Below are 15,480 nucleotides of genomic sequence, written 5' to 3' on the forward strand. Positions count from 1 at the left end.
AGTTCTTTGTTACAGATCCTGCCTAGGGTAGCTAAGAAGATTGAAACATTGATAAAGAATTTTTTTATGGGTGTCTTTTGATAATTCTAAAAAATATCATCTCCTTAGATGGAATAGCGACTTGGTTTAAGACGTGTGAGGTTAATCAAGCCCTCCTCTGGTTGTGGTACTAAGTGGTGGCGGCAAAGTATGATGTGGATACATTTCAGATGTGGGTAGAAGCGAGAAGTGGGTCACAAAGATTGTCATTTACTTGGAAATCCATTAACTTGTGTCGGGGCCTGATTCTTAGGGACATCAGATGGAGCTTGGGTGATGGTCGTAACATCTTTTTTTGGCACCATAAGTGGGTGGGTCCTATGCCTTTGAAATATCTCTTTCCAGCTATTTTCTAGCGTATGGACAACCCTAACGCCATTGTAGATGATTTGTTTGTTCACAGGGGCTCCCAGATTAGCCGGAATATCAATCTCCCCTATAATAGAGTTCCTAACATCATTTTTCAGGAATATGTGGGGTTGCTATCTCTTCTTCACGATGTCTATATTCCATTGGATGCCTCTAATATGGTCATTTGGGAGATTCAGGCTGATGGTCAGTTCTCAATCAAATCCATGTACAATCTTTTATTCCATTTCCAGTGGAGATGGTCTAAGCCTGAGATTGCAACAATCTGGAAATGGCCGTTCCTCCCAAAGTTCAAGCATTCTTATGGCTAGCTGTGCAAAACAAGGTGCTGACCACTGACAACCTTATCAAGAGATGTAATGTATTGCCCAATGTTTGTTTGCCTTGCAAATTGGATACTAAAACAAGGCCACACTTGTTTCTCCACTGCCTTTTACCATTCGAATCTGGCATTCGTTTTTTGATAAATTGGGCATGCCTCTCATCATGCTAGCCGAGGTTATTGGCGTCATCTTTAACTTGTCTGTGCCGCTTCCCAAGGTTGGGCTGGTCCTTTGCCAGATTGATCGAGGCTTGATCCTGTGGGAAATTTGGAAAGCAAGGAATCGAAGAGTGTTTGATGGCAGTGGGCTTCCTTTTAAGAGACTGTTGGACAAAATCCTTCATGACTTGTGGCGTTGGTGCTCCATAACTAACGAGAGGTCTGATATCTTGGCAGTTGATGTTAAGAGGAATTTACCTATTCTCTTCAATTTAGGGACCTTCAAATATAGATTGCATGGTAGATGGGTGGCCCCTCTGGGAAAGAACCTTCAAACTCAACTTTGATGGTAGCTCGCTTGGGAATCCAGGCCTGGCTGGCTATGGTGGTGTTGTGAGAGACTAGAATGGGACTGTTGTTTTTTCTTAATGGTTTAAAATTGTTCAAGGATAGAGAGTTTGGTCGGTATTGTATTGTGCAGGGGGACTCGCTCAATGTCATCAATTGGTGCAATGGTCTTCACAAGCCTCCTTGAGAGCTGAGGTCCTCTCTGCTACAGATTTCGGATTTCTCCAGATCTCTTGCTATTTCTTTTGTGTATGTGTTTCGTGAAGCTAATTCTTTAACCGATTCTCTTGCCAAAGGGGGTTTATCCCTGTCATCAACTCTTACTTCTGATTCTGTAATCTCCTTTAGTTAATCAATAAAAACTACTAAATTCCTATAAACAAAAAAACAAAAAAACAAAAAAAGATAAAACTTGAGTTCTAAATTTTCTCACCCTCCAAAAATTGTACAGTCTCTATTCAATCTTGAGACATTTTTTTGTCAAATTCACATAGAGTGAGATTTGGAAACCTTTTTTTATTAGGGGTGGCAACGGGTTGGGTCTGGGTCCGGCCAGACCTAGACCTAGATTTGACCCAAAATTTAAATATCCATATATTTAACTATATTTCATAAATTAGGACCCAAAATCATAATATGGGACTCAAACCCGAATAGTGTTCAGGTCCAAGATTTAGACCCCGACCTGACCGGTCAGGTCTAATTTTTGAACCCATACCCAGACTTGGGTCGAGACCCAGATCAGGTCTGGTCCCTTGCCACCCATATTTTTGAGGTTAGTCTAGCACTTGAAAGGTTGCTACATCCCTAAAATTTGGGATCCTAAAACTATAACTATATTAGATTTTATTGGATGGAGTAAGTAGACAATATACGCCCGCAGGGGCATAAAATACTTTGGCTTCTAGTATGGCATGATTGCCATTTAGAGTAAAGATTGTAGCAGTAACGGTAAGTTTTCCTTGTAACAGAAAAAAGTTAACCGTTTAAAAGGCTTATTAAACCCTGAGATTTTGAAATGGGAATTGATGGATGGGTCGCTTTGCCTGCTTCCACAATGCAGCCATGGAAATCCAAGATCCCTTTCTCTCCCCTCTTTCTTTCTCTATCTCTATTCGTTGTCGCTGTCTTTCTCTACAACGAGAACGTCCGAAGAATCCAAGAAGCAAAGGCCGCTCTGCTCTAGTGAGAGAAAGCTTACCTCTCTAATCGAATATCATCAAACCAGCAATGCCAGCTTCGATGACTTAGATTTCGGTATGCTTTCAAGGGTACTAAGCTTCTTCTTTGTTTCTTGGGTTGCAGAGTATTCGGTTTTGAGCTGTTGGGTTTTACGTTTTTAGGGAAGACGCATGTAAAGTTAGTCGAGAAGAGGGAGTCGGTAATGGGTCGAGAGCGCGTAATTTGCGAAGACCAGAGAGGAACGGAAGAGAGAGAAGAGCTCAGGATGAGTGCGATTTGTTTTCTGGGAGATGGGTTTTGGACAATTTCTCACATCCACTTTACTCTGAAGAGGAACGCCCATACATGTCAGATCAACTGGCGTGGCGCAAGTATGGGAGGCCTGATTTGGCTTACAGGAGTTGGAGGTGGCAACCTCATCACTGCAACTTAACCAGGTAATAGCTGTAGAGAGAGAGAAAGAGAGAGAGAGAGAGAGAGTTTGGTGATAAAAAATTAACCAGTCCTGTATAAAAATTGATCTCTTAATGGGGATTGTCTATTCAAAATTATGAAATCTAAGATTGATAGAATGATTTCAAGCACTCACGCTCGTGCGCGTGCACACACACACGGTTGTTAACAATGAGTTGTGTTATTGACAGGTGGAATGCGACTGCTATGCTGGAAAAGTTGAGAGGGAAGAGGCTAATGTTTGTAGGAGATTCTCTGAATCGAGGCCAGTGGATATCCATGGTGTGTCTATTACAATCAGTACTCTCACCAACCAAAAATCCATGACCCCAAAAAATTTTCTCACCATTTTCACGGCTGAGGTAAAACACATAACAAGCTTTCATAAATTTGGTGCTAAATAAAACATAGCGCAGTAGACTATGGAAAACCCAGCCCATTCGAGTCCTGACCGTCCAATTAAATTATGGATGGTGGAGGGGAAGTGTTGTGATCATGCCCTGTTCTGATGGTTCATACTCTCAACCATCACTGTATAATTTAATTTGAGGGTCATGACCCTGTGGGCTATAATCTCCCATGGCCAATTCGACTAGAACACTTACCCTCCAAAGACCAATTCATTACGATTGTGAATTTTATATAACCAGCAAGGAGCAAATGTGCATTGTATAGGAGTACAATGCTACTGTAGAGTTTTACTGGGTGCCACTTTTGGTAGAATCCAACTCTGATGATCCGGTAAACCATAGATTAAGTAGCAGGATAATCAGGCCAGATTCTATAGCAAAGCATGGATCATACTGGAAACATGCTGACATATTGGTGTTCAATTCTTATCTATGGTGGAGAGGAGAGCTTAAGATCAAACTTCTGTAAGTTCTCAAGCTATTGTTTGTATATGGATTTCTTGGCTGGTGAGAGAGAGAGAGAGACATACAAGCACAAAAATCCATGGTGTCTCTTACGATCAGTACTCTCACAGACATACAAGCACAACACACAGACACACACACACACACACACATAGAGAGAGAGAGAGAGAGAGGTTTTAGTAATGGCTACTGCTTTCTGAACTTTGGTTGGTTTAAACTGATTGACTAGAGAGATTTGTTGTATGCAATGCAGATGAAGTAAAGGGGAACCGTGTGAAGAATCTGAAGGATTGGATGCCATGAATGAGGCCTTGAGAACGTGGGCTGATGGGGTAGACTCAAATGTGGATGCTCGCAAAACCCGTGTCTTCTTTGTTACCATGTCCCCAATACATCTTTGGTAAGTGCCAATTGCCTGTGTTAAATCCAAAATTGAAATCTATCGTTTCTTTCTTTCATGTCTCTGAACTAAAATAACATGCCCATTTCTAAATCTCAATATGACAAGGACATTACTTCATTTCAAAATCTGGAGCACTTATTATTCATATCAGTTGGAAATTGAACCCATTTGTCAAACTAATCTACTCAAAGAAATAGTGGTACAGCAGAATGGAAAAAAGATGCTTGATCAATGAAACACATGGAAACAATGGAGAGGAGAAAGCATAGGAAACATTTCGTTTTTATTTCTCAAAGATACAAAAATGTTTCAAACCATGAAACACTTTCAGGGCTTGAAACAAGGACTCACAAAATGATTTTCCTCTACAAGAACCAAATAATCCTCTCTTCTTTTCAAATTTCACTCTATATGAAACCAATACACCTCCCACTGCGGAGACTTCGTGTTTTCGTTTTTGTTAACTAATAAGATTTAAAAATGATGAAGCCAAATCCACTAGATCCCTACAGCAGGAAATATGTCCTGTTTAAAGAACTAGAAGCCTAGGAAACAACTAGAGGGCCAAACCATGAAAGGAAATAACTCAAAACTTAAGCATAAGGAAGCTGACCCCAATGCAACTCCAACTAACCAAGAATACCAACTAAAGAAAATATTGCAAAAAAGCCAAAAGAGAATAATGCCAAGGTCATCGCATTCCACATCAATGCAAATTTCCAACATTCAAATTTCATGTTTGTTCCACTATTTCTGGGGGCTTGTTTGGTGTGCAGGAGCCAGGACAACGCTAATTGAGAGGGAAGATTACTGGGGAAGTGGGTCAGATCTAAGGATGATGAGTGTATTAGAGAATGTTTTCAGGGAAAGGAGATCAAGAGTCACAGTTCTTAACATCACACCGCTATCTGAGTATCAAAAAGATGGCCACCCTTCTATATATCGGAAGTTTTGAGAGACCTTTAAGCCAAAGCAGTTGTTGCATCCCGAGGGCCATGCAGATTGTATACATTGGTGTTTGCCTGGTGTGCTCGATGTGTGGAATGAATTATTGTTCAATTTATTGTAAGATAGTTGAATACTGTAAGGTGGGAAACACGCAATTTGCATGTAACAGAGGTAATCTAGCTCTGATGGGATGTCACGTTTCGTCTATACGAAGCTAATTATTTTACCAAGTTTAATCTGCATTATAGGTCTGGAAATATGAGGCTCAAGGCAGCTCAAGAATCAAATACATAAATTTTTCTATTAAGGCTGACACTGAATGTCGATAAACAGTAAGAAAAGCAGAGAAAACTATTTGGTTGTGCTAAAATAAATTGGTAGGGAAATATGTAGGTTTGATTCTTATACAAATAAACTGAATAAATAATTGCCAAATTTCCAATGAATGTTAATGTTAAACATTGTTACCGGCCAATAGACCAATGAACAAATATAACGAAATCATATGTCCTACCTTATTGGGCCATATGAAAGTTTCATATGTAATTTACAACAGAATGCCCATGGAATGCCTTAGCGTCCTTCTTTATAATTCTCACATTGTTGTCAATGATTTCGAGAACCTAGTGCACCCAAAGTTGAAGTCACCAAGTTAATCCTTTTCATATATCAGGTTAAACACATGTCTCAAATAGATGTAAAAATTCAATCAGAGAAATCTCAAGGGCATAAGCGAAAGGCCAGCAACCACAAGGCCACAGTTCATATGTGCTATGAAAGTTCATATGTGTTATGAAAATTAAGTATATCTCAATGGCATTTGATAAAAAATTTGCAGGATGATTATGCTCATAAAAGACTCTCATATCATTTGCATACTTCAATCAGAGCAGATACATACTTATCCTCAAAGATAGCCGATTAAATATGGTGAGAAAGGAAAGCATGTAAATACTTTGTTAACACCTAACGCCCAAGAGTTCTTACCAAATGGCAAGATACTTAAGAATTTTGTTTAAGGGGCCAAAACCCTAACAAATTATTAAGGGGGTCAAAAGATTCCAATTAACCTTAGAAGACTTTTTAATTTTCATTTCATTTATGTTCATCCTCAAAAGACATCTTTAAAAATGCCCAATTTGCCTACATTTAGGGTTGGAAACCCTGAACAAGCAAGGGCATTTTAGTAATTTGACTTACCTAAGGGGCTTCAACCAAGTGAAGAGTATAAACTATGTCCAAAATTACTGAAATACCCTTGCTTGTTCAAAGGTTCCTAACCCTGAACAGGTGCAGTTTAAGCATTTTTTAAAATATTTTTAAGGATGTACCTGAGTGAAATAAAAATCAAAAAATAAACCCTTCAATGTTAATTGATATCTTTTGACCACTTCAGTAATTTTTTAAGGGATTTTGACCTTTCCCCTCACTTTTTAGTGGCATGTTAACTGTTTGCCCAGTAGAATGCAACTAGCCTTGACAATGTATTGTTTTATTCCCAGCAACACAACAGCTTTGCAGGTGAATTTATTGTTCTGAAATCTACCAAAAATCAAAAAAAGCAGTTCAGAATGTAATGGCTCTTCTTAAGGACACTAGGATTCTTCATACCATATTTGACATTCAAGAGAACCTAAATTACCTCTGGAGAAGCATCAAGAACTCCGCTTGACATCCCCACATCAATGCGCCATATGCTGCCATTATATTTACTGCAACAATATAAGCACAAACATTTTCATTTTCGCAAGATTATTACATAAGCAAAGTAGTAGGCACAAACAGGTTCATTTTCATAAGATAATTACAGAAGCAAAGTGGTAGCTAGTAATCAATTAAAAATATCAATGCCGAAAACCAATTAAAGTAAAGAAAAAGTATACCATAGTCCACTGGATACAGTATACGGTACTCACAGGCTATGTCCACCATCCCTTTCGACACATGGATGGTTGGAGGTTAATAGCAGCTAGGTGAAAGTACATGCCAGCCTCACTCCGTTTAATCTCTAGCCACTGTCTGCCCAAACAGAAGTAGGATGTAGCCTTGGAGCACCATAGGGCATGGTCCATTGGACTATAGTATACTTATCCAAAGCTTTTATGTGTATATGTGTAAGACTAATCAATGACTACTCAGCCAAATCACTACAAGAAACAGGAAAATATGTACCAGTTTACCCCAGATGGTTGAGGAGTGTGACCCACAACCATTGCCTTGGCACTTACTGCTTGCAAAGTCTCTTCAAGAAGTGCAGATATCTGAACAAATGCAATCATTTCAATCAAAACAATATTGTTATTGAGTAATGGAAACTCCGGGAAGGACCTTAAGTTATTTGGATCCCTGGTGACTATTTCAGTTCCGAACTAATTATGGCAATCGGATAATGTAGTCTAGTGTACCATAGAAACTACAGTACACTGGTTTCACCACCATCCAATAAAGCGATGTGCGGTGATAGCGAATGGTTTCTACGAGAAGGGGACACAACCCAAATGGTGAATCTCCTCCCTCTTCGTAAGCATTCATCATTTCACCGGGCAGTGCTTAACCAAATGTGCTACAATTTTTGACATCCAAATGGAGTATACTTCCCCTAACAATAACACTTGCCTGGCGCTTTCCCGATTCTGTCTCTTCTGAGTCTCTTGAATACACGCGGTTCCAAACAACACTATCATAACCTCTGGTTGCTATGAATGGAAGTTTGGGTGCATGGCTCTCCCCCTCTAATCCTCTCATCCAACATGATACTTCTCGATTCATACGTTCTATACCATACCTAACTAAAAGAAGCACAAGTAATTTTATTAGATGGGTTAGAAAGAATTGCAAATTTTCTATTGCTCCAACAATCCTGTGAACATATCTCATGACCTGAAATGAAATAGGATACAGTGAATGATAAAAGAATAACCATCTACAATGACGAACGCTTAATAAGGGAAAGAATACTACAATGCAATGGACTATGGAAAATATTGTACATTTGGATCATCATAGTCAGGGGAAATGGAATAGTCATATTAGAGTGGGACCCACCAGAATAGGATATGACTGCAGCGTGGTTCCGACACACACGCCATCTCCATCCATCAATTCAGTAGACTTTATGACCCCGAGACTGTGTTTTGTAATAGTCCATTGAACAAAAGTATAATTTCCTTTATAATAAATAAGCATACAATTTAGCTAGTCAAAATATCAACTATAGCTCTAAGCAACAGTTATTTCCTAAATTCTAGTGCCTTAATACCAATGATTCAAAAATCACTGGTCCGGATGGGACATCGTCGATCCAGACCGAGAATAGGTGGGACCGATTCGGTTCCTCATCCGAACCAGGAATTAATCTGATGCCCTTAGACTCCATTGGTTCCATTAGAGAAACGAGCAAGCTTGTCAGGGAACCGGGCAACCCGGATCACCCAAATCGCTTGGTTTCCACCCATTTTATTTTTGAATATTTTTAATTTTATTATTTTTCAAAGTGAAATTATTATTTTATTTTATTTTTGTACAGTTTCTCCCATAGAAGAGTCTATCCGGATCGCCAGTTCTCCAATCTAGACCAGATTTCCTTTGAAACACAACTTAATACTAACCAGCATGATAGTTCAGAAACAATTAGTTTTACCATGATGAGGAAGAAGACCACCATGGCAGAATACCCAATCATCTACTTTGAGAGCAACAGCATGACGTGCCAATTCACATGCCAATAGACCTCCTGGTCTCAAAAGGGAAGCTCTAGCAATCACTCCCTTTTGCCTCTGCCCTAAAATTAGGACAATGGCGTGTCAATATGGTCATGTAGTATGTGTTCTACAAGAAGCAGTTATCTATAAGACAAAATGAGAAGTATAATTTACCAGCCACAAGTACAATGCACTATTGCAGTGAAACTATGGAAATTATGTGATATTCATTGCAAGTAAAGCATGGGATACAGAAAAAGACCAACTGTATCCATCAATAAATGGTGGGATGAGATGTTATCCACTTTTAAGTCCTTGTGTACCTGCACTACGCTAATGATGAAAAACGATAGAGTTGGCTAGGAAAATCAAGATCAATTAGTAGGCTAGCTTATGGAATACAAAACTACAATGGCCGCAGCATAGGATAATAAATCCACAGCCTATACGACTACTGAGAACTTATATAAGAAAGGTCTATGTGTTCAACAAGAAGAAATGAAGTATTTATGCTGACAAAAAATGTAAGCAAGTGATGGACCAAAATTTCTAAAAGCTAGGCAGGTTTAGAAGCCCAATATGGCCTGGCAAAAATTGATCATTTCCAAATGAGTTCAAGTAGGATTTCAACTACAAAATATTCATGTGATATGGAATATCCTTTTGGAGGCACTAATTGAGTCAAGATTAGGAGAAAAAGGAAATTATGTATGCTCTATTTATATATAGGTGGAAATACAACCAGGGTAATATACACCCAACCTAACAAAACTGGAGAGACAGCTCACTCAGGTGAAATACACATAATTCTTAGGCCAGTCAGCAATCAATAAGCTTCATACTATCAACAGAAATCATGTTCCCACTTAGACATGTAGAGCCTAAGAGTAAAAACCAAACATCAATTTAGAAATATGCCCATAATTTAAAATTTTCACTGAAGTTGACAAATCTCAATGGCACAAATAGAAAGAAAATTGCAAAAGAACTTGTAGACTCAAGGAGTTGAGGCACATGGAAACAAACAAATAAGAACTAATAGAATATATAAAATGCAGATACCCCTATCAGATCAATCAAATACTATTCGTGGAATAAGCTCCAGAGGCATGAGAAAAGAGCATTTTTATTACCGCTATCACATTCCAAGGGCTCCAATTGCTTCTTGAAACTTCCCTATTGTTCTTCCAGTTTTGACATACTTTAATCCAGCCAATCAGAGCACCTTCCCAATCTTTGCCATAATCATTTAAGTATTCCAGAAAGGCCAGACACTCATCAAATGCTCCAGGATCAACATATCTGAAATCTCCCTCCACATTCATGGATTCGTGGTTTCCATTAACCTGATGTAAAAGAAATAGGTTTGAAACAGAAAGGAAGATGATAGGGATATTGAATAATACATACATTCTATCATGAACTAATCAACCACTAGAAAGTCAGACCTTGTATCGTAGTCTATAATAACATGTAGATTGAGATAGTTTATGCTCAATTGTATTCCAGACAATTGGTTCATCTCCAGGCATACGCATGGTGAGAAATCAATAAAAAAGGAGTGAAAATTGCATTACTTTAGAAAGGAACCCATATTCAACAACACCTATCAATAAAACAAAATAATTTTCAACATTACATCTTGTAGACTGACTCATTAGGAAAACCAAGTAAGCGAATAGTGAGAATGATGGGTGATCCATCTGAAGATAATCAAAAGCTTATTCAGAAAATGCCAGCCAAGGGAATTAAGAGAGCAAATCTAAGCCCAAGGCCGTATGGCACATCATTTAAAGAGAGAAAGTGATGAGAACAGAAACTTGAGACTTTACTAATCCTTCTTTATAGGCATAAGGCACTCAGCGCTAACGTTCAAACTGGGAGGAAGTACAGGAATACCATATAATTCACTGAAACAAAAAAAGGAGATGAGGCATACTGAATACGTATATATTAAATGGTGTATGTTAACAAAAGTGAAGTCCTACTTCTACTTCCTCAATTAAATATAGATTCCACCTGAAATACTGCTCCACCTTTGTCTTCGGCTTGATCACTTAGTGATCGCAACAAAGACAAAATAGCTATTTCATCTTCTCCACGATCAAGAATATCCCCAAGCTGAACCAATACCTACAAACCCGAAACAAATTGGTTATGAAGGTACCAGTGGTTCAAAGTGAACAATCATACTGAGAAAAAGACAGTCACCATTAAATCAAATAAACTCTCACACTCAAAGAAAGAAAGGTTCAATGAATATTTGAGCATTCTGACATGGAGCCATGTGCGTAAAACAGAGTCATATTTCCCTCATCTGGGTAAAGAAGATGTGTATCCCTGATCAACCTAATAATCCAAATACTTGAAGGAAGAATTTGCTCCAGCATAAAATAGCCACTCCCTTGGCAAAGACCAACAACTTGTTTGGAACTGTGAAGCTCAATAAAGGCAACGAGTACCAATGCTCACTTGCTCAGATTTCATCAGCATATAAGACATTCATGCATAAAAGTTAATCCCTTTGAGTCTTTGACCCAAGTATAAGAGAAGTACAAAACAAAACCCATGTCTAGTATTTGTTGCTCTAAATATGAACATAGAGGACATCCTTCAAAAATTATGACATTGAAAACCTGCCATGCAAAATAATACAAACAGCAGAGGGAAGTACTAGAGACAACAAAAGTGTTGTACTCTTTTAAGACATATATTAAGTCACAGGTATAAGTCAGGATCGACTATTTTTCAATAAGAATTTCAAATTCAAACTTTAGGTAGCCAAATTTTACAGTGATCACTCATTAGTATTTTCTAACCAACAATTGAAGAGTCATGGATTATTAATGTCAACATAAGCTAATACAAATCTCCATCTTTGCAAAAGATAATTGGATATCAGAACTTCCTCTACAACATTCGAGAACATTCTTAGCTGTTATAATTTTTAGAAAAAAAAGTGTACATTCCAATAAACATTGGGAAATCGTGGTTCAGTGTGATGATGGTGTCCTGAAATGATGGGCCATGAAGGAGAAAGTCTGGACCCACCAGAATAAGACATGATACCCAATAGAGTGTTGCACTCCGCCCCCCCCCCCCTCCCATCACTATCCATTTCAGGATGGTCATGACACAACAAAGGACTTCAGTTTTCCACAGTCCATTGAACTAAAGTATATTTTTTCATGGTTAATGTTGTATAATTTCATTGAACCATTGTGCACTTCCCCATTGATATATGTACCTGAGTACATTGTATCCAACCAATGGAGCTATCATGCTAACCCATATTCGACTCTAGATTTTATCTGCCCATTGGATCATAATATATGTTCTAGTATATTTTCAATTAATAATATACATCTACACCTATTAGTACAAGTTAGGCTCTTCATGAAATACAAGAATAACAACATTAGAAATGACGCAAGGAACATACCGAATCACCACCAATCCAAGCATCTTCACCATCTGAGCTCAAGACACCAGCCATTTCCAGCGCACATTTAGCTTGTGCAAGATCTCCATGCATGTCACCAACTAAAAATCAAGAAAAATAGAAAATGAAATGCTATCACTAAGTTATGTTTAAATCATCTTATCAAACTTTACTTCAGTTATCTTATAGATTTACACTGAGTGAGAACTTACAAAGTCTACTACAGGATTGCTTGGGCAGAATTGAGGGTCATGTAGATTGCTATGTGCAACATTGCACCAAAGTTACAGTTCTAGACAACAAAATCTATGAATTGAAGCATTACTAGACCCCCTGAATCTGCATAGGACTTTCTTTTAAGTTTTTTCCATAGAAATCTTCAAATGGGTTCATTTGGTTCCTCAAACGGTACTCAGACTACCCATATTTGGAATCCTTTTGAGTTCACAGACATCAGATTTCATCTCAACCGTGAATATCTCCATATTTATTCCCATTTCCAAATACGGAACCAAATTGTTTAGCTTACTAGACAGCATCGAAGCCTCAAACAAGGAAACCATGAATAAATTGAGGAAATTAAAAGCACCAGCATTCAAAAGCGACTTACAAGATCCACATGAGAAAGAAAAATACTCCAAGAGCATGACCCAAAGCACAAAAACCAAAGGAAATGGAAAAACGAGAAGTGAGGGGTCATGCTAACCTGCCACAATTCGACGACCAGGAGCCGAGACAAAGGTGGGGGGATCACCATGGACTATGATAGGCTCAAGTGCTCTTCCTGGAAGCTGGGTTGCAGGAATTGAAGAAGAGTTCAAAGTTGCAGTTACAGTAAAAGGAGAACAAGAAGAGGAAGAGGAGACTCTTAGAGAGAAGAAAAGAGGAGAGAAGCTGCAGGCCATGGCTTTTCTGTATCTCTCTCATAATGGCACGAAGCTTACTGGTGCCATGAGCTTTTTGGAAGTGAGAAACGAGGGGGCTTATATCCATTTCACCAGGGCCAACCACGCGGATCAACGGTCACCAGAATATTGGCGCGACTGCATATTTCCAATTGCCGAAATTTTGGAAAGCGTTCAGTAAATTTCGGTGGCGATATATAAGCCATCTTGATGCGAAAACGTAAAATTTACAGGGGTGGGGGTCCGGGCTTGCCCTTGGCCAGTACTTGGTACCTAAGGGCCTGACCAGGCCCTGCCTGGTCCGGTTAGGACTGGGCTGGACGGCCGGGCTAAAACAAATGAAGAAAGATCGAAGAAAAAGAGAGTCATTCTGGACTGAACCGGGCTAGCGCGGGCCTTAATGTAACTCTTAGGCCAATTGCTAAGCCCTAATTATTTAGGGCCGGGCTCATTGCCACCATTTATGGGCCGAATTTCAGGAGCGAAACATTTAGGAGCTGATTTGGCCACCTGCATTCTTAGTGAACTACCCAAGTTTTTTGATTCTCCGAAGGGAGAGAGTACAATGGCCAACTGCAGTTTCGATGTGGCGCATATGGTCCTCCCGTTGGAGCATTTTATACATATGTTCCTATAAGCGAATCACCCGGGATTTGCTTGTTGCCTTAAAGTCAACAGGGAAACAAGTAATTTAAAAAAATTAAAGAAAAATTTGTAGGGCACGAGGAAAAAAAATTTACGTAAATAGTTCGCAAGAAAAGTTTTTGCGAATTTTTTTTCCTCTGTTTGTTAGCACGTTTATTGCTGTGCGTAATGAATTTCATATATTTGGAAACTTATATTGATAACTTGATTTAAATATATTTCATAAAATTAAATTTAAATATTTATATATACTTAAATATATTTCATAAATATATTAAGGTTCTCATACTATAAAACATTTTATAATTGTACTCAACAAGTTTTGGATATTTTAAAATGTCCCCAAACGCCAAAGACAGAAGACGCAAGAAGAGGAATGTCTAAGGTGTCTTATATAAATGTCATTAGGAGCTTAATGTTTGTCCTAGTATGTAGTAGACCTAATATTAGCCCGCAGTTGGTATTCTTAATCATGGGGAACCTCGAAAAGGTTCAAGCAACAAAATAGGGGCTTCAATATTTTTATAGGCACTACTAATTACATAATTATATTTGGCAAGGGCTTAAATCCATTGCAAAGTTTGCTAATGAACTTGATAGAGGTAGGTCTACGACTACATTTGTTTTTTGGATTGCAAATAGATAGGTAAATTAGATATCAAGGCTCCAAGATACAGTAGCACTACCGACTATCAAAATATATGACGACAACGAAGGCATCATGTATTATGTTCAAGCCCATGAGACTATTTTGTGACTGTATATGTTCTATTCACTTGGTTAAGAATACAGGTCATCACAAAAGCTCGCGGCACATATTGGTTCAATATCCGATCAGTTATTCAAGTTGGAAAAATTCAATTAGTCAAGATCAAAACCAAAGACAACCTTGCAAATATGGCAATGTTAGAATATTGCCTAACTTGTAATGGTTTAAAAAAAGAAATAAGTGCATGTTTAGCATGGCAAGATTTTGTGTCAAAGTGGAGATTATTAGTGCGATGATTCTAAATCACCTCTCGTTTCGACATGTCCCTCGCTCAAATGGTATATTGGTCAAATGCAAAATGGCCTCTATGGGGCCACATATAAGTCAATGTAGAGACAGAGAACAATAATGAAAACAAGTTTTGAGGAAGGAGAGATTAGGGGTTATGGTCACCCTTTAAACGTTAGCATTGTTGTGTTGTTTGCAACAATGGTCGATGGTATCAAAGAATTGGTTCGATTGATAATCCCTTTGTGATAGAAAGTTTCATTTGAGCTTTTTTTTTTTGCAAACAATCTTTATGAAACCCGCAAAACTTTTAATTTCTCCATTGATAGTAAATACATAATTACTCATTGCCCATAGATGTAGCATAATTTGGGTAACTGTAAATTGGCATATGTTTGCTTTGTGCTTCTATTGTATTTGTTTGACTACTATTTTAGTTGGTTTAAATTCTTTCTATATTCTACAAAAATTTATTACATATTATTGTTCTTAAGCATCTTGATTTCATGAAATCCGCTTGATAGTGATTGGTAACTCATTTTTTAGATGTTGGGTTTGTTGCCATGGGGAACTCACACATTAAGTAGGAAATGGGATTATCCCAATTCGCCAATAGAGCTTCTATTTCTATTTCTATTTCTATTTCTCATCATATTGGTTTTCCCACATTCTTTGTGCATAGAGAATGACAA

General features: G+C 38.2%; 2 protein-coding genes across 13 annotated transcripts; one reads left to right on the forward strand and one right to left on the reverse strand.

Annotated features, from left to right (window-relative positions):
* The first annotated feature begins 398 nt into the window (after positions 1-398).
* On the forward strand, positions 399-5,328 carry LOC18423458 (protein trichome birefringence-like 35). Its single transcript, XM_088874701.1, is given in 6 exon segments — positions 399-594; positions 1,504-1,571; positions 3,064-3,234; positions 3,548-3,747; positions 4,001-4,147; positions 4,927-5,328. Coding segments are annotated over 6 exon segments (804 nt in total). The 3' UTR covers positions 4,949-5,328.
* Positions 3,716-13,168, reverse strand: SLP1 (Calcineurin-like metallo-phosphoesterase superfamily protein). Of its 12 annotated transcripts, none has more exons than XR_016061208.1 (10): positions 12,948-13,168; positions 12,242-12,342; positions 10,819-10,932; positions 9,933-10,145; positions 8,739-8,874; positions 7,715-7,883; positions 7,271-7,359; positions 6,741-6,810; positions 5,613-5,721; positions 3,716-4,162 (listed from the first exon to the last, which is right to left on the reverse strand). XR_016061208.1 is itself a non-coding variant. In XM_020674896.2 (10 exons), the coding sequence occupies exons 1-9, from the start codon at positions 13,144-13,146 to the stop codon at positions 5,635-5,637; spliced, it is 1,182 nt and encodes a 393-aa protein (XP_020530555.1). In that variant the 5' UTR covers positions 13,147-13,168; the 3' UTR covers positions 3,716-4,162; positions 5,613-5,634. The 12 variants fall into 12 exon arrangements, 3 of the variants coding, with proteins under 3 accessions (XP_020530555.1, XP_020530550.1, XP_088730562.1); XR_016061213.1 differs by having other exon boundaries at positions 7,715-7,887; positions 8,739-8,879; XM_020674896.2 differs by having other exon boundaries at positions 7,715-7,887.
* Between the last annotated feature and the right edge of the window lie 2,312 nt (positions 13,169-15,480).

Source organism: Amborella trichopoda, chromosome 8 (assembly GCF_054954075.1).
Source record: "Amborella trichopoda isolate Santa Cruz 75 chromosome 8, AtrichopodaSantaCruz75HAP2 v2.0, whole genome shotgun sequence".
In the NCBI taxonomy this organism is placed as follows: Eukaryota; Viridiplantae; Streptophyta; class Magnoliopsida; order Amborellales; family Amborellaceae; genus Amborella; species Amborella trichopoda.